Source organism: Parus major, chromosome 2 (genome assembly GCF_001522545.3).
Source record: "Parus major isolate Abel chromosome 2, Parus_major1.1, whole genome shotgun sequence".
Taxonomy (NCBI): Eukaryota; Metazoa; Chordata; class Aves; order Passeriformes; family Paridae; genus Parus; species Parus major.
This window is the reverse complement of record NC_031769.1, coordinates 35,032,153-35,051,702: the sequence shown is the minus strand read 5'-3', so window position 1 is coordinate 35,051,702 and position 19,550 is coordinate 35,032,153. Positions and strand designations below refer to the sequence as shown.

The 19,550-nt window shown below is 39.9% G+C and overlaps 1 protein-coding gene across 3 annotated transcripts in view; it reads left to right on the top strand.

Annotated features, from left to right (window-relative positions):
* The first annotated feature begins 356 nt into the window (after nucleotides 1-356).
* The window catches only part of RFTN1 (raftlin, lipid raft linker 1), a 97,072-nt gene continuing 77,878 nt past the window's right edge, over nucleotides 357-19,550 (top strand). Inside the window, exons 1-2 of one of the 3 annotated variants that reach the window (XM_015617407.2) lie at nucleotides 357-376; nucleotides 11,058-11,213. In XM_015617407.2, the coding sequence (XP_015472893.1) occupies nucleotides 11,069-11,213 (145 nt within the window). In that variant the 5' untranslated portion in view covers nucleotides 357-376; nucleotides 11,058-11,068. Of the gene's footprint in view, nucleotides 377-585; nucleotides 898-1,620; nucleotides 1,643-11,057; nucleotides 11,214-19,550 lie in introns of those variants that run through there. The other 2 variants (XM_015617408.3, XM_015617406.3) reach the window with 2 other exon arrangements.

Sequence of the window (19,550 nt, the reverse complement as noted above, 5' to 3'; positions counted from 1 at the left end):
CCTGTTCCAGAAGCTACATGTGTGTCTTGTATTGAGGAGCCCAGGACTGAACGCAGCACTCTAAATGTAGCCTCAAGAGGGCTGAGCTGAGGGGCAGGATCACCTCCCTTGACCTCCTGGCAATGCTCTTCCTGATGCATCCCAGCATTCCATTGGCTTCTTTGCTGGCTCATGGACAACTTGTCCTCCAGGACCCCCAGCTTCTTCTCTGCAGAGCTGCTTTTCAGTAGATTGGCTTCCAGCCTGTATTGGTGCATGGGTTTTTTCTCCCCAGCTGCAGGACCCTGCATTTGCCACTGTTGAATTTGAGATGGTTCTTCTTTGCCCAACTCCCCAACCCATGAGGTTCCTCTGAAAGGCCGCACACATCTCCGAGGTATCGGCCACTCCTCCCCGTTTGTACCATCATCGATGATGGGGGGAGTACAGGGGAGCCGGGCTGGGGCCGGGGTAGGGGCTGAGGCGGGCAGTGCGTGGGGGACTTTCCGCCCTGGCCGGCGGGCGGAGCAATCCGCCTTTGGGCTGTGCCGCTGGAGCGGGCGGGAAGCGCGGCTGCCCCATCCTTGCGCGGCTGGGGCTGGGCGCGGGGCTCTCGCCGCCGCTCGGAGGAAGAGGAAGTGGCCGCGGCCCCCGGCCGGGCCGAGCGAGAGCGGAGCCGCTGCCCCGGGCTGCGTCGCACAAACTTTGTGCCGGGCGGCGGAGCCGTGTGGCGGAGCTGCGCTGCCCCGGCACCTCCCTGTCGCGGAGCCGAAGGGGGAGCGGCCCCGGAGCGCGGCGGGCGGGCACGGGCGACAGCCGGAGTAGGAGGAGGAAACGGTTTCAGCGGGGCCGGCCGTCTCCGCCCGCCGGGCATCCTTCAGCACCACCGGGCTGCGCTTCGCCCGCTGCCTGCCCCAGGTACTGCCGCGCACCCCACCGGCTCGGCGGGCAAACTTGGTGAGGGGGCGGGAGGGGGTTGCTCCTGGGCAGGGTCGGCGCGCCTGAACGGGGAAAGCCACTTCTGGGCTCCGACTCGTCCTGGACCTCCGGCTCCCGAAGTTCGGAGCGGGACGCGGGCTGTTCGGCGTTCCCGGGTTCGGAGGGGCTGCTGGAGCCCGGGGCGGGGGGACACTGCCTTCCGCCCGCTCTCCGGACGGGTTCCGGGCTGTGCAGTGCTCCGGAGGGGTCCGCTCGCTGCGGTCCTGCCGAGGGGCCGGAGCGGAGCCCGCCCGGGAGGGCGGTGGAGCTGGCGGGCGGTGCCGTCCTGTCAGCCCATGGGTGCGGAGACTGCCGGGCTCTGCCGGGCTGCTCGCGGCCGGGGCGGACCGGAGGCGGCATCGCCGGCAGTCGCTTCCAGCCATTGGGATGGTTGTCCGCGTCCAGCCCCCGCCGCGATGAGGCAGAGCCGGGAGAGGAGGGAGCTCTGAGGGGAGCCGGGCGGGCGCCCGCCTGCCCGCCCAGCCCGGCGCCGCTCCTCACATGCCGGGCACCTGGAGGCGGCGGTGCCGTGCCATCGTGTGGCTGGCTGGGGTCTGGGATTTTACAGTCGCTGTTTTCTAATTCTGCTGCTTTTTCAAGTTCTTGATATTGTTTCAGCACGGTTTGCTTTCAAGATAAAGAGGCAGGGTGACAGTGGTTCAGCATTTGTACCTCTGGGTGTGAAGTACGTCTCTCTTCTCTCAGGTTTATCTGAATTCTTATCACAACAGCCTCTTCTTACAGCCCGTGTATTTCTGGAAAAGGAGAATTTTGTTGTTTTAGTTGGATGGACTTTACTGTTCTTCTTTGATACTTTCGGCTTAGTCTAATAATTAATGGGAGACATTTGTTCTCCATTACGCCTGAGCGTGCTTCCCTCCAGAGCGCTCCCGGCTCGGACCAGAGACCGAGCTGAATGAGAGGCTGCTGTGTGGCAGGACAGGGAGTGGTGCTGGAGTCTTGGTAAGGGTGTGCTGAAGATACTGCTGCATTTAAAATAATAAAAATATAACTATACCTGACATAATGTTTTTTAATGTTTTCAGCCTAAGTTTGGAAGCTGTGGTCTGATTGTATACTGCTTCAATTTTCATTACCTTTAAAAATTTTTATTTATTTATTTATTTGGTAGGAGAATAACCTTATCAAGATGTAGCTGGCCTCTAGCTTACAAGGGGAGATCTTTTTATTCATCTGCTTTTATGTTTGCTTTTTTTTAATGAATCCAATCCATTTCAGGTCCTGGTATTGAATAGCAAGTTAGTGGCAATAACCTTCTTTAAAACAATGCTAGTGGTCACATACATGTATTTAATTTCTGTTCTTTTTCTAGGGAAAAAGAAAAGTCTCAGAATGAAGGGTTATTGTAGGAATCTAGTTTAACCTCAAGTAAGTTACATTAGACAAGGGGCTTTCCACCTCTTGAATGTTGGCATTCCCCAGTCTGAGAAGGAAGCATGAAATGAGTATATACAGCTGTGATTAAATACCTAAGGGAGTTCTGCGCTGTGGTACTAGGAAACACAAATACCATATTGGGTATAATGAATTTGCCTTAGACTCTGTGGTAGAAAAGCTGGGGTCACAGACTTGTGAAGAATAAAAATCAAAGTTGATCAAGTCTCTCTTTGAAGTAAGTAAAAAATATTCACATAACTATTGTTCTGTACCTAGCTTCATGTGAGATCCCACAGCTTCAGACCTGGCACTAGAGATCTACTTTACTTTTTGCCTTCATCAGGTGGCTGGGGTTCTACTCCAAGGCAAACTAGCAAAAGGCAGTAAACATAGGACTAGCAAGTGTGTAGTTTTGTGTTTTACTATGGTTTTACTCACTGTCATTAAACAGCTGTGCATACATTGCAATATGCATCTGTTTCTCATGCCTGTTTTCTGTGGGTTTAGAGTGGTGTGGGGCTAACTTCAAAAGAAAGTTGGGTTCATATCTCACATTCCTGTCCATGCTTTTGTCAGGTTAATTCAGTCTTCATTTTCTTTATTTTCTAAGCTGCTGTTATTTCTTAGGTTCTTGATAGTAATTCTCTAAGTCTTTTTTAGCATTCACATTTGCACATGGTATTTTGGCAGAATTTTACCTGTGCATTGTTCAGTGACATTAACACTTCATTATCTTGACCAAAAAATACACCGCCTAAAAGTATTATGTAGAAAGATGTGGTATGATCTGAATTTTTTGCTTTACTGAAAGATATCATCATGGTATGTTACCAACACCAAGTATTAAATATTTTGGATGAGTGTTACAGAGTGATGTGGGAAGCAAGGGTCTCCCACCAACCTACTGTTCCTCACATGCTCCCTACCACTAGCGCAATTCTTCCTTAATTCTCCACCAGTTCTCTCTGATCTTGTTTGCTCCCCTTCCTCCCACCCTGTTGCTCACGTGCCCACAGACACCCACCCACACAAACCAGCGCTGTTTCCCTAGAGGTGTTTAAGTGTGGCTGGTGGCAGGGAGCCCACAGAGGTGGCCTGGTGACTTGCAGGCCCAGGGACAGCACAGAGCAAAGTCTGTTCTGCAGGGCAGCAGAGTTGAGCCCAAACTGGTGATGTGAACACTGAAATGAGAGCAGTAGTACCTAATAAGAGTTTGTTGCAATCATGTTATCATGGTGGCGTGTTACTTGACATGCTGCATTCTAGTGCTGTGCTTTCTTTGTGACTTGTGTTTACAAGGCCTGTCAGGGTAGTCTGTTCTAACTTTACTGAATCTGTATTCATGTATTACTTGTACTTACCCATGTATTTGCTTTCTTCCTTAAGCTTAGAAACTCTGGAAGCTAGACTAGCAATTGTCTTAATGAGCCAAATTATGTTTTTCCACTGTTTTTTTGTGTAGTCAGTACATTTTCTTGTTTCCCTGGGAGACAGTACCAAACCCAATGAAATAGTTTGATTTTTAATTCTAGAAATTTGGGCTGCAGTTCATCATGACAGGTCCTCCAGAATTCTTGGTATGAATCCAGATTAGTCCTGATTTGTGTTCTGCTTCTGTTGAGTTGTGGTATCTTTGGCTTCTCCAGCTTGCCTTGGCTTCTGGCACATTTAATTTTATGCTGATGTTTCTTGATCTGAGACTGTTCCTCTGCAGAACTTTGTTCCTGTCCCTTAAGCTCTCTGCTTATTCTACATTTCCTTCTTTCTTAGGTAATTCATCTCACTGTGTCTGGAAACCTTCTTATGAATTCTTCTGTCACTTCCTTGGGTTCCAAGTTCTGCAGATACTCATATTGTAGTTTAAACATGTTCCAGACCTCCCCTGTGCTTACATCCTCCGATTGCTTATTCCTGTTCATCTCACTAATGAATTCCTTAGTTTTTAAGATTTGCTTTTTGAAATTGAAAACTGTAATTGCAGATTTACTTGGGTTGCTCTGTAGTTTAATTTAAATCAAATCAATCAAAAAGGATAAATCTGGGATTATTCTTTCACCAACCTTTCTGTAAGCTGAGATTTAGTTATCAGCTTCAAGTCTAAAATCCTGACAGTACTGGTCAAATTCATAAGTATGTGGTGAAAAAAAAACTGGTCAGCTGTAATATCTGACAGTGGTTGGGATTGATTTATGTTAATTGTTCCTTTTATCTATAAGTTTTTCAGATGTTTCAAATTTTTTGGTAAAAATTAGTTACTTAAGCACAGATCCCTCCACACAAATAAAAATTGTTGCAGTATTTATTAAATATATGCTTACTTATCTTCCTGTTTGGTAATACTATTGAAAAAAGACTAAGTGGGTATCTCTTAGTAAGGAATTTCCCTCTTAGATGGTGTAATCTCACAAAAAAAAATTGTGCAGTGGTAAGTCAGGATGGGAAAAATGAGAAGTCAGGAGCATGGCTTTTTTTTCTGGGAACTGACAAAGGGTCATCCTGGCATCCTATTCTGCTTTCTTTGTTTACCTGTACATCCAGTTTGTCAGGTCTAGTGCTTTTAATTCTCTGCTTTGGTTATGCTGGGTTTTTTTGCCTTATTATTCCTCCTCTGCTTCATTGCTTTAACTAAGCTAGGAAAGGGGCTTGACTATAATTTGCAAGTGCTCTCAGGGTTTGTTTAGAGCTGAGTGGGGGACTAAACACTCTACAGACTGGGAAAGATGCAAGCATTAAGTGACCACATGCCAGCAAGTGAACTGAGAATGAAGTGGTTATTATTTTGAAAATGGAAAGGTCAGGATTGCAGGAGTGAGGGTTTAAGAAAATAAGCATGTCTCATTACTACACAACAAATGTGAAGTCCTGTAATTATTTGTAAATGCCTTCCAGCATCCCTGTGAGGTACCCAAGTATTACCCATGGAAGGAAGAATGAAGATGAAAGGTCTTAACCAAAATCAAGAGAGAACACCTATTAATACATTGCAGTTATCTTGTTTTCCAGCTGCTGCATTCATCAGTAAGAATACTGTATTCTATATTTTGTGAAAAGGTTAGCAGTAACCTAGGGTATGTATTTTAAAAAATAAATTAATTCATGATAAAGCTTACAAAATACGTTTACTAGTCCTGGCCCATAAATGCTTTAAATATGTTAATGCAAGCTTGGTCTCACTAATTTTGCTTAAAAACAAGCTGACAAGCATTAATTTTCCATACAGCACTTTTTCCTTGGATGCCATTGTAAGTACTAAAATTACCTTGTTCCTATTTCAGCTGGTTGTGTATTTCACTTACACATTTGCTAGAATATTCAGTCTAATGCTATATACTTAGCAGCTGACTCTAAGATTATAAGTATTTAAAAGAATTGTTTTGGAATTATTTTCAAATCATCTCTCTAAGTAGTCATTGACATTATGCATTGATTAGTTGAAATAAACTATTTAGCCAATATGTACTTAGTTGATAAGCATCCCTTAAATTACTTATTCTGGTAATCTATTCAAGCTTCCATTAGCCATGTGGCTCTGTTACATTTCAGTGTAATTTTCATTATTATTCCTTGGAGATAGATTGTTATAGAGTTTCATGAAAGGATGGATCAATAAATCAGAAAATTAGCCTCATTTGTTCCCCAATATACCCCCAAAAGAAAATCAGATAGAAGGAAGGGTTTTATTGTTTTTTCGTCTTTCCTTTGTGCTCTTTTCCTTCTGAAAAGGAATCCTGGGGCCTGAAGCACTGTTAACAAGAAAAGAAGTTGTTAGCTACATGGTATTATTTTATCATTTTTCTTTGCTAATTCTGAACTTCTTGTATTTCATCTGTTTTGAACACACACTAGCAATGTGAGAAAGCAAATTCAAGCTGCAAGAGGGTATTTTAGCAAAGCTGAGGTTCAGAGATCATCAGTTCAGAACTTGACATATCTCTGAAAAGAGCTGTAAAAATTGCTGATACATTCAAGATACCTTCATTTTCATGGATCATAGTGGTGATAAAAGTAGAAATACTGCTGGCTTTTTTTTCATTCCTTGTTGACTAGAATTTGTTGTAATCTTTTTGGCTTTTTTTCATGGCAAAGGATGGTACTGGTTTCAATAAAAACTTGTATTGAGAAGGGGCATTCAGGGGCAGGTCATTTGACATGCTGGGATGCTTTTCTGGACTGTACTTCCAGATGCTCCCCAGAACTTTGCTCCTGACGTATACAATGCAGGACAATACTGGGGAGGAGGAGGTGGCAGCAAGAGGTTTGTTCTGCAGCTTGTGAGTTGGGTGTTTGTTTGGGATGTAGGAATCCTGGGTTAAACTCTGTATTCAGTTTGCAGAAACATGCTGCTCCTTTCCTATCCAGTGAAGGCCTTTGCTGTCCTTCGCAAGAGAAACTGAGGAATTAATTGACTAGGCTTTGCAGTTGTTCTGCAACTCAGCATACCTTCTATTCTTGATGCTTTACGTAATTAAAATGAAGATGCAGACTGAAAAAACCCAATCTGTTGTGAGATTCGGGTTTCAGTTCTGGTTTTATCACGTGGCTGAACACATGAACAGTTTGAGATCAGCAAGATCATAGAGCACATGTAAAATGAATTTGCAATCTAAGTGAGTTTGTGGACAGAATTAATTTTTCTGGCATGTGTAATTGTAAGAGCCTGTAGCTAAATTATAATTTTAGTGGTTAATGTTCTTCATTAAATGTTACTTTTTCAAGTTTTTTTTTTTTTTTTAAGTGTAGAACTTCTGAGTTGATAATTAATTTCTGCATAAATGAAAAAGAAAGTGTTTGTCTTAGAACCTACTGCAGAGCAAAAATAATTAGAAAATTTGGCAGTGTCTTTGAAGGATTGTTTTTCAATTTACTAAAAAGTGAGTATTAGTGATAATATTTTGGTTTTATATGAATAAAAGTGGAATTCACATGCAGGTGTAGAAAGCCAGGATAAATCTATGTCATATGGTCACCTTAAGCATGTCTTAAAGCAAAGTAATACACCTTCTGAAAATGTGCATTGAAGTGGGTTTAGATTACTTTGAATACATCAGTGATGAACATTTCTTACAGTACTCTTTGGTAACTGCAATGTAGATAATTAAGAAGGTGAATAATGTCTTGTTGACAAGTAGATTTTTAAGCGAAAAGCAAGAAGATACTTTTAGATGGTGGTGGGAAGACTGAATACCACTAACTTTGCTGCAAATGAAAGAAAGGTGGTATTAACTGATGTTAAAAGCCTTTGAAAGGTTATAAAGCAAGCTGTCCCAGAAGGACGTTTGTGGGATAACTTTGAGCAGAATTTGGTGATTGAGTGATGACTTGTCATACACACATCATCAGTATATTTGAGAAAACTTTACCGCTGTGGAATTATGTTCATACTTAGAGTCCTCTGTTAAAGTAGGAACTTTATTTTTCAATACTTGTTTTCTGCTGCTGTAGCACTTGCATTCTAATTATATTGGAGAAGATTGTGATTTCGTGGAATTTTTTTTTTTCCCCTGATCCCTCATTTTTTTCAAGTGAAAGCATCTCTTTTCATCATCATTTTCCATATGCATGCTTTAAGTAACATAATTGCCTATACTTAAAATGTGAAGGAGCCTTTATCCTCAAGGATACTGTTTGAAGTTTTAGCTAAACAGCACAAAGGTGAAAATCAGTCACCTAGGAAGCAGTCACTCAGGGAATTAATAACAGAAAAAAACGTGTTTTCCGTCCATTCCCAAGTGGGTAGGTAGCTCATGCTGAATGACTTGTGGGCTGTCTTTGCTTGCAGAGGTCATTGCTCACATGGGTAGTGAGGGTGAAGGAATTGTTTGCCAAGGGGCTGAGAAAATGTTTGCTGGAGGGAGGGCACAGCAGAATGTCCGTGGCTGCTGCTGGAAGCACAGGCTTTTATTTTTTAGCACTTTCGCCCCAGTTTGGGAAAGAATGCAAAACTCTCTGCGATGTGAAATGCAGAGTCCCCAAGGCCTCCTTCTGCAGCCATCACTGTCTAAGAGTTCTGTGGATTTCAGACTATTTGTACAACTAAAGGTTGCAGGCACTGCAGTGGAGTGACCTCTGAAATGGAATTTTTTTCCTTACAAAAATCTTGTGTACTTATGATGGGTAAGAATTACTGGGCCATCGCTGAAACAAGAAATTTGGTACACTTGGTAACACTTACTGCTATCTTAATTAATCACTGGCACAAGTATAATGCTGGATGTTCCATTATAGTTCATGGAAAAATACATAGTGTATTGTTAGGCTCATCAATATGCAATACATGTTAATATATTAAATAACTTTTAGACTGAAGCAAATAATTTTGCACAGGCAAAAGAAGAAACTGTATATATGAAAGAGTAATCTTATAATGGTAATAGTTGTCATTACAAAAAAAAAAAAAAAAGGTGGAAAATATCACTTGGGGAACATAAAAAGATTATGAGGATTTTTAAATTCCAGATTTTAAAAAAAAGAGCCTACAAACCTTGATTTCATTGACAGAAATTCTTAAAGTAGCTTTTACCTTTTTTCAAAATAATGAGGGAAGGTTGTTTTCTGCTGGATGAGTCCACCAAATGTTGAAACTTCAGGAATACAAATGACACATCATCCTTTTTTCTCGATGCTGGCGGTTTTTATAGCAAATGGTTTTTTCTGCTTCCGGGTTCTGTGTGATCAGATATTTACTATGTTATTTTTTTCTAGTTCGATGTGTTGTTCAGTCCTATTTTGATCTATTTATTAGGGACTTTGCAGGAAGATGTTGGTTTGCATTTATGGACTTTGCACATGATAAGAAGGTGGGTGGCATTGTTTAGCCCAGAAAGACTTGCAGTTCCTTCTTCCAAGGATGCTGGAGAATGGCGTGAGGCTATTACTGAGCAGTAGGAGCAAAAAGGAATAGAGCAAAGTTATGAGGGATGCGTTGGAAACTTCTCAGTTAGTTGTTTTAGATAAAAATAAGAAGAAACATGTTCTTTGTCTGCTAGGAAGTTGACAGTAAACTGTGAACGTGATGATTCAGCTGTGAATGATGGTTTTAGGTGCAGTAGGTGTATTATTTGCAGTAGAGACAGGGAAGCATGAATGTTATTTTCATAAGCCTTGTTAAGAACTCATTTTGAGCATATGGCCACCTGTGTTCATGTAGAGAAATGAGAATAGTGATGCAAATGAGAGTGAGTGGGGTGATGAAGGGAGCAGAGATCCTGTCTGGGAAATGGCAGAATAGGACTTGAATGCATTTATCATAGCAAAATTCAGCAAGGGATTTGGTAACTCTTAATAAGAATGATTTCACAAGGAAGTATGAGGGAGGGACAAAATTTATAAAAGTTAAAGCATGGGATAAATAAAATAAATTAAAAATAAAAAAATATAAATAAAAATGTAGATAATTTTCTGCAAATAGTTTCCAAGTACATTGGGCTATATATTTTGCTAACTTTCTAAGCTCTTGGGGATGGAGCTGAGGCGTAAGCTTACAAGCAGCTCTTTGGAGATGGTGAACTTGAACAAGGTTTTCATTCTCTACTTTAGGTTTATAAACTGTCAAGGTAAAGGCAGTCCAGATATGTGGCTGAACTTTTTCAGGTGCTCTCTGCTGTGTGTCAGAGCTTGAAGGGAGGCTGTGACACTGACCTTTCTGATGCTCCATGCAGTGTGTTTACAGAGAATGGATCCCATGCCTTGAAGTGTCTGGGGTGGCCTGTGGGAGCCACTCTTTGTTACTGGTGTTTATTCTGTATTTCCCTCCCTGTCCTCCGAGTGTAAGTTTCTCTGTGTAGGCGGAGGCAGGATGTTGGGTGGGTTGTGATGAAAAACCTCAGGTGCCTACATGGTGTGTCTTCATACTTGTGTTTTTTGTACTTGCTGATGGTTGGAATAATTTGCCTGAGCCCCACCAGTGTTGTAGAGAGGAATTATAGGGTTTGGATCATCTGGATATTTTCACCAAGTAATTATTCTATTCTTTCATACTCAGATGAGCTATAATGTTTGGGGTATTGAGAAACATTTAATGTGTAGCAGGAATGGTTGTCAAGAGTAATCCTTTAAAATGTTGTAGGCTGGAAGCTTATTGAAGAGAACTAGATTTATCTAATGCAGTTCTGTGGCCATGTGTCTCTTCTGTTTTGAGGACAGATTTGTTGAGTGCCATTATTTCCTAAAAAAAGGAGGTGTGAGGAAGTGAGGTTGTTTTGGAAATGCAGGTAGCTCTCTGCAGAGAGAACTTGCTTTTTCCATTGAATTACAAGGGTAGATATTAATTTGAATATTACAGAGATCTGTGTAAAAGTTAATACTAGGTGCTCTCTTAGTAACTGCATATATAGAAATTGTTACTAAGTTAACAACCTTAATATTAGCAAGCTATTTTGCGTTTTCAGCTGCTTTTTATAATGGAATACATATCTTCCAGAATGTACCATTGAACACATTTGAAAGATGCAAAATACATACATTTAACTGTCAATTTTCCAATAAAGTAATAGTATGCCTGAGGATAGATATTAGTAGTATATACTTCAGTTACTATCTGAGCATTTATTTAATTACATGGTTTTAAGTAGTTTGTAGGCAACTTGTATTTAAAACTTAAAAATCACCCTAATGTACTAGTGTGGGGCATGAAACCAGAAAGAAAAAAACTCACAGTTAATCATATTTATGCATTTTCCCTTTTCCCTACCTCTTTGTAACAGGAACTGCTGAAATGGGTTGTGGATTGAACAAATTAGAGAAGCATGATGAAAAACGACCTGGTAATATATATTCAACTTTGAAGAGGCCCCAGGTAGAAACCAAAATAGATGTTTGCTATGAATATCGATTCTTGGACTTCACGACACTAAATGATAGTAAGTACAAAATATTTTTCTTCAAATTTTTTTTCTATTAAAGTAAGTGTGTTAATTGGTTCGTAATGTTTTTTGAATAGTACTTAGGTTCTTAAAACATTCTCAATTTATTTAAGTAAAAGCCTTCTCTTCAGTCATAATACTTCTATTATGAGAGAATGGAAGAGATCTTAGTGAGAATTTTGTGTTAATTTTTAGCCTTACAGCTAGTTAGTGGCTGTCAGATTTTAGGTTCTTTTACCCTTCCCCTTTTATTTGTTTTGCATTCTTGGATTTTTTTTGTTTGTTTTTTTGCTCTGATGTGGACATTTGTTTCTTTAATTTGTATTTTATCCAGTTTTCATATGGTAGAGCAGTTCTGGTCTGCAAGGTTATATACTTGACTTCTCATTTTCCTTGCTCCTCTTGTGCTCTCTGGGCTCTGTGAGGAGTATTTTGAAAGGCTAAAGTTAGTGTCTTCAGTTTCAGTAATGTGCCATAAATAACCTTTATGCAGTTATAGATACTTGCAGGTGCACCCATGTAGGTGGAAACAGGATAGTGGGAAACACTAAAGATCTGAAAAATCAAAGGGGTGAAGATCCAGTCTCATGCAATTTTTGCCCTTTTTTTTTTTTTTCCTCCTTCAGTGTGAAATAGTCTTGTTTTAACTCTTGCGACAATCCACAGATAATCCATTTTTTTCCTTGCTGATTGACGTCAGGCATCTCTGCCAGTATTGCTCACACCATTGCCTGTGCCCTCTTTCACTTCAGAATTAGCCTGCTCTACAAGCAATTACTCCTCACACCATTTGGAAATCCGAAGCTTGAGCAGAAGGCTGGGACCTGCTTCTTGCTATATATAAAACACCACAGTACCAAAATCTGCTAGAGCTGGCTGGCAGGATGCCAGGTAGAGCCTCTGTGCTCTTGCCCTGCAGTGTGCTGCGACTTCTCTTGTTTTGCAAGTCGGGTCAAAGGAGAAGCTGGAGCCATGCGTCTCTCATGGTGTGAGACAAAGAGCTGCTGGTGTGTTGCTTGATGAGACACCTCGTGCAGCTCAGCGTGTCAGCCCAGAGGGGTGGGAATTTGTTGGGTCTTAGAACCTGCTGCAAGTAGACTTGAATTTGGAAAAGGTGGGGGTTTGGAACAGGTGATTGGACAGGACTGTGCTCTTGTAGGCAGTTGTGAGAATTGAGAAATTTTGGCGTTGCAGTCTTTGAGTGCCTGTCTTCTATATTTGTGTTCTTGTATGTTTTTTGATACACTAATTGGGATGCACTGCTGTTATCAAGAGCACCAAGCAAATGGTAGAGGAATTTTTTTCATGTTTATGTATTGCAGTTGTTTCGACATTTATGTGTTTTTATTTCAAAGTGAACTGTTTATGTCCTTTGATAGTTTGACAGCTTTTACTGAGATGTATTGCAAGTTGTGTCATTAGTGAAAATGAATTAATATTGAGGACACACTTCTCTGGGCTTTTCTGGAATGTTCATCACTATTCTGTCTGAGTGTCTCTCAAACTTTAGCATGTGCATTCTCCTCTCATGAAGTCTCATCTTTGCCACTCTGTGGAGGAAGGATTGGTACTTGTGGTAGCAATGTGGCTTGCCTCAGACACAGAGGATGTCTGGTGAAGAGAAAAATCAAACCCTGGCTTTCCAAGTCTAATTAAATGCACAGGTTTGTTGTAAAGCATACTTGTATACATTTTTCTTACTCATTATAGATTGTTATATTACAATTTTAGGAGGCAGAGACTGTTAGTAGAAGCACTTCTATCAGATTCTTGGGCTTGCCAAATAGCATAAGCTCTCCAGCTCTGCTGAGTTCTGCTTTGGCATGTTGTATCCCCATCACTCCAGTCTCTGAAGATGTCAGCAGATAGGCAGATGTGGGGGGATGGAGCTGTTGTTCCTGCTCTTTTCCCTTAGTTATCACCTAAGACTATGTGCTCTCAGGATTGGCAGTTCCCTCCCTGTCCTAGTCGTTGGCTGTGTGAAGGCTTGTGTTGCACTGTGTGCTGTTATGACATTCCAGGCTTTTTTCATTATCACTGGTTCATTTATGTTTTTGCTGAGAAATAACCTCTGCAGATAAACTGAGTTAACAGTGAGTGTTTCACCTATATCGGTGTGGATTCCAAGGCTTCTAAGAATGAAATGCTCCTAGAGGTGTAAAAAGAACATTTGGATTGTGGAGTCTGTCTTCTGTGAATCTACTTTATCCCTTCCAGCGTTTATGTATATCCTGACATAATTTTTTCCACAGGTTTTCTCCTTCACTAGGCTTTTAGAATAAGCCATGTTAAATTATGAGTGGCTACAGAGTACTTTATTTTATTCTTATGCTAGGCCTCATTTACAAGGCTAGTGAGCTTGGCAGTGCAGACAGGTAGTCATTTTTCTCTGTAGCTTTTCTATGGCAGTGATTGCTCTGATAACTGTATCTCTCTCAAGTGTTTAATCGTAATGGTGAGAAGGATATGATTATCTCCATGTTGCAGGTAGGAGCTAATTCACAGGTTACTGCCAGAAGTTTTCCAAGTCCTTAGCATTTCCTCATGAATTCCAAAATCAGCTCATGTTGACTTCAGACATAAAAATGGATGCTGGTCATATTTGCAGTTTAAAACTGCATGCATTTGCAAATTTGATACCCAGATAATGAGAGATCAGTTCCAGAATGTGGCATATATTTAAAGTACACTTTGTCTGGCAGTTAGGCAGATGTAAGTTTTTGCAGCTGTATGTGGGGAAATCCTGCTCCCCTCTCATGCCTTCTGTCAGCTGTGTGAGTTGATTTAACTCATGTATCTGGCAGGTTAAGCACTTTTTTTGTTTGGTTATCCTCTGCTGTATCTGTGTCTTGTGCAAAGGTTTGAGGAATGCTGGAGTTGGTAGAAGTGGAGGGAGCATGTTGTCAGGACGAGAAATAGGACCTTCTTTAAAACAGCTCACGCTATTATGAACTCACAGAATTGCTGAGTGAGGTTAAAAGGGACCACAATGGGTCATCTGGTCCAACCTCCCTGCTCAAACAGGGTCATCCTAGAGCACAGGGCACAGGATTGCATCTAGATAATTTTTGAATATCTGCAGTGAGGGAGAGACAACCTCTCTGGACAATCTGTTCCAGTGTGCAGTCACTCGTGCAGTAAATAAGTTCTTCCTGATATTCAGGTGGAACTTCTTGTACATCAGCTTCTGCCTCTTCCCTCTTGTCCTAGTGGTTGGCAGCACAAAGAAGAACCTGGTTCCATGCTCTTCACAGTCACCCTTAAGATATTTTATACAGATGAATGAGCTCTCCTCTTGGTTGCCTCTTCTTGAGGCTGAACAGGCCCAGGTCCCTCGGGCTTTTGTTGTAAGAAAGATTCCTCAGACCCTTGACCAATTTTGTAGCTGTCTGCTGGACCTGTTCCAGAAGCTGCATGTGTGTCTTGTATTGAGGAGCCCAGGACTGAACGCAGCACTCTAAATGTAGCCTCAAGAGGGCTGAGCTGAGCAGAGGGGCAGGATCACCTCCCTTGACCTTCTGGCAATGCTCATTCCCTTAGCATCACTGTCTTGAAAACAGGGATAAAATACTCTAATTATGATCTTTTTTCTGGAGCATTAGCTAGAAACTTAACTTTGCTTGCTTGCTGTCTTTGGTTACTGTTTACCGTTTGACATACACAGCTAAAAGAATGTAAGGAAATATGTTCCTTCATTATATTTTTTATTATTTTCTGAACTTTTGCCTTGCTTTGCACCATTGCAGATGTCCAGTGGAAAACAGTGTTTGATCACTTGACTGCTGTGTAAATAATGCATAGTTGCAAAAGACGGAATTAAGCTTCTTTTTTATGTTTCCCAGTGTTAGAAATTGATTTACTTGAAAGTGAAGTGTCTAGGGAAAGACTTTCAAAGCTTTCAAGGAAAGCAGGCCATGAAGAACCATCAGTTGCCATTGTGTGCCACAACACTGATAATCCACATGATTCTCTGGAATTAAAGTGCTTAGATTTGCCACTGTCCTTTACTTTTTGAAAGAGTGTGAAAACTGTGATCAGCAAAGGATTATCTAGTGTAGGTTTGGCACTTGAGGGTTAAGGGGCACTTTGCTAAGGCATTTCAGGCTTGAGGTGGGCATATTTGTTTTGAGTTGCTGTCTTTATAAATCTGCTTTATGAGCCTGATCTTTCTTGTTTCTGTTAAGGTGGCCTTTTACAAGAAATCCTAGTCTGTCTTCCATGTTGTCCCTTAACAGTGTCATTCTGTGTTCTGTTCTTTGGTAGTCTGTACTGTCCAAAGCTTTTGGGATGCTTTTTTGCCTCAGGTGAAACCACATCAGTTTTCACCCAAATTAAATTGATAAAATAATCTCACATGTTTATTTGTGGAGAAAACATTGTTGTATTTGTGAATTGGGTGGCTCATTGCTGGTTTAGTGAAATGTCAGAAGTGCAGAGGAAGTTGTCTTCTCACTACCTTAGAGACAATGCTAATGTTAAGTAGCAGTGATTGAATTTTATAACAATAAAAAACCCAGGAAAATGAAAGACAGTTACAGAAAACCTTTTGCCACAGAGCTGGAAGAGACAAATTAGGGTCTACCCTATATAATACTTGAGGCCTTTACTGAAAAAAAACAAACCCAAACAACAAAAGATTGTATCACCTGCCCAAAAGTGGTTTTCTTAAAAAGTTTCTAATTTGTGTCCCTCTCCTTATAAATAAAAGAAGATGAAGAACGATGATCTTATACTTCTGCTATTTCCAAGTTTTATTGGAAATAAGAGGCAAATGGTGAGCAAATCTCAGGAGGAAATGTGCTGGGAAATGGAATAGGCTTAAGCAACCATGTTTTCAACAGTGCCTCTATGGGGTAAGCTGGTTTGTTTTGTTTTGGTATTTTGTTGGAAAGAGAAATATTTCAATAATCTGCATTCCTTCCTTGCTCTTATCTGATCTATTTATTTTGGAAAACTGTACTTGCTTTGACAGGTCATACAGAAACTAAGCTAACTTATTCATCCTCTATTTCTTTTTTTTCACCTCTTTGGTTATTATGACCTCCTGAGAAAAAACAGGAATCTGATAGTAATTTATCTCTTCACTTCTCAGAATAATGTGGAATTTTTTGTATTAAGGGGAATTTTTTTGACTGACTTGATTGGATTTTTTTTGTCCTGCTTTGCTTTACATTCCTGTAGTAATTCGTTGGCCTGATGAGTTACGATAGGTTTTGGCCTTGAATAAAGTTGGCATGAAACATATGCTAGCCATGTGATGAGAATGGAATGGGGTATAAATTTTTTTTAAATGGGTAAAGGCTAAACTCTGAACAAGCCATTTGTACTGTAAAACCACTAAAATCCAGATGTTTTGATGGAATGAAAAATAGCAATACTTCACATGTCCCAAAGAAGTTTTTAAGTTACGATGTGAATACACGAGCATATGGATTTTATCCTGATTGTCAAGAATTTGTCTCTTTAGTAAAAAAAACCAAAAACAAATCAAAGCAAAACATGAACAAAATTATTTAAAAGTAAGGCTATTAATTACATTCTAACATTCCCACCATATTTTTTGCTTGAATGTTGTAAATGTTGTAGTCTAAGGAACATGTACAGTATTCCCAGTTTAATAAATTTACTACATATATAAAACCTTCTTATGTGAAGCATTTTGGGGTGTGTGCATATATATATATATATAAATATATATATATATAAAATTTGAAAGTGTTTTCATCTTTCAAGTTCTGACAAGCATATGGACACTTTACCATCATGTTTTTGAAACAGTTATACTGCTTAAAAACCCCTTACTACAGTATTACTAAAACTGCTATGGCTGAGCTTTTGATTTTTTATAGATGTTTTTTCCTAATACAAGACACAAAGTGTTAGTGGAACTTTATAGAGGGAACTTTAATTCTGATTATATCAGAATCAATAGTTAAGAATATATCCATACTGAAACCTTTTTTTTGAGATAAAATTTCAGTTTTGGTTTAAATTAATAGAAGGGCCCTCAGTTTTCCCCTCGGAGAAGGAAAGAAGCCTGATTCAGATTTGGAAGTGTCATGCACTGGAAACTGTGCAAGTAGAGGACAGAGAAACATTTTCCTGTAAAGTATGTATGCATTTTTTGTCAGGAGAGTCTTTTCTGCTGTAGAATATAGTACTTGTTGATTTCAATGCTTACCTTCTCTTCCTATCAGTACTTTTTATATTATATTAAGCAGTTATTTGTGTCTGGCTTTTGCTTTCTGTTTCACTTCACCATTCACTTGGGGAAAAAAAAAAAGCAAAACCCAAACATAAAAAATAAACAATTCCTTGCAAGTGGCTATGTGACTGAAAAAAGAACAAAACCTGCATCTCTCCATTTGCAGGTGTTATTTGATTTAACACTAGTAAAAGCAAATATTTCCCCATTGGCAAAGTTATTTAATTTTGTTTTTATTTCTGTAAGCAGAAGAACATAAATTAAATTAGCATTTGAGTTTTGTATTTCAAGTTGACCAGGTCTGTTACTACCATTTCGTCCTCAAGAGTGATGAAATAAAATTAGCACTGCAAAATATTGTTAGGTTATTTATGAGATGTGATAACTTGAACCAGACTGTGTATAAATCGTTTATAACTGACTAAAACAATGCTTCAGAGCAGATTAATGTGTAGCAGGTTCAGAGCACAAAGATGATGAGCAGGAGAGGCCAATGGATTACTTCTTTGTAGCCCAGATTCTGCTAATGCTTCCCTTTTGTTAAAGCTTTGTCCACGTGCATATCTCATTCAACTTATTTTGATTATATGTATGTGATATAAAGAATCAGGATAAGGGTTTTTTTTGGATCTGAGCTTCTGTCTTTTCTGTTAATGAAAATATGAAGAAACAAAATTTTTTGGCTTGGTTTTCTGCTTCAAGTGAATTCCAGTCTATAGCAATACAGAATCAGAGAGTATTCTGAGTTGGAGGGGACCCCCATGGGTCATTGAGTACAACTCTTTAAGTGAATGGCCCATGCAGAGATCAAATCCACGAGCTTTGGTTTGCTCCAGCCAGCTGAGATAATCTCCAGTAACCCTTCAGAACCTGCCACTTGTAAGTCACAGCAAAATTAAATGTTCCTGCTGTAGCAGATTATAAAACTCACTTGTGTGTCTTGGGAAACTTGCAATTTGACATAAAAGGAGCATTCCATATGTTGGAAGTTTAATAAATGCCATAAATTACATCATAAATGTAATTGCTGGAAAGAGTCATTAGATTTGAACTTTACTGTTTTTTAAATAAGGATGCATGACTGCGAGATGTGTTTTAGTTTCTAAATGGAAGCTCTGCTTTCCCTAATTATTGTATCTAGATCCCTGTTGTGATAGACTGCATGCACTCACTTTCTCTTCTAGCATATATGTGTATATATATGTGTGTGTGTATATATATATATATAAATTCATTCTGTATCTGTACATCAGTGAGGTATGCAATACACAGACACATGTATGTATTGTATTTTGTACCCATATATCATAAAGAGGGATAATTCCTGGGGATATGAGCTTTCAATCACTTAAGTTTCACTTTATTTCTACACTTAATTATACCACAACAGAAAGCGCAAAGAGCTTTATCCAAAGTCCTGTGATTACTAACAGAATTGGGAATAAGTCCTGAACAATCCATTGTGCTGGTGGCTAGATCATGGCCTTCAAAGCAAGAAGGTGGTCAGTAGTATGAATTAGCTATTCTAGTCCAAATCTTAGCAGTTACATACCTGCAGAAAAGCTGTACCATTCACATAATTTCAAACATAAAAAGGCCTTCTTGTCCCCTCAAGATCCAGCTGTACTGTGACACTGCTATTTTGTGTTGGAATAATACATTATAGACAAGGTGAAACCTTAGATACAATATGATATGTATGTTAGAACATCTCAAATATGTTAAAGAATGTAAGTATGATGTGTTTTGGAACTCTGTTTTCAGCTTATGCTTGGAAACATAGTTTTATTTTAGATGCTTTTTTGGAATCCCAAGTACATCTAGTGATGTCACAGCCACTCTTTCTGTGTTGGTTCTGCTTGTGTATTTAGACAATGGGTGTGTGCAAAACAGAAATGGACTAGGGAGGAAAGGAACATCTGCAGGTTGTTTTATTTGTACATGTTTCACTTGGTCAAAAAATGTGTGCCACAGTAGTCATGTGAGTGCTAACTTTCTAATCTGCACCCATTCTTAGAATGAAGATTGGGGTCCTATAATACTCCATTCTTTCTGTCCAGTCATTAATTTTATCTCCTGTGTTAGCTCAAGGTTCTTCTTAATGTAGTTACTCAGCTCTTTGAAGAGAT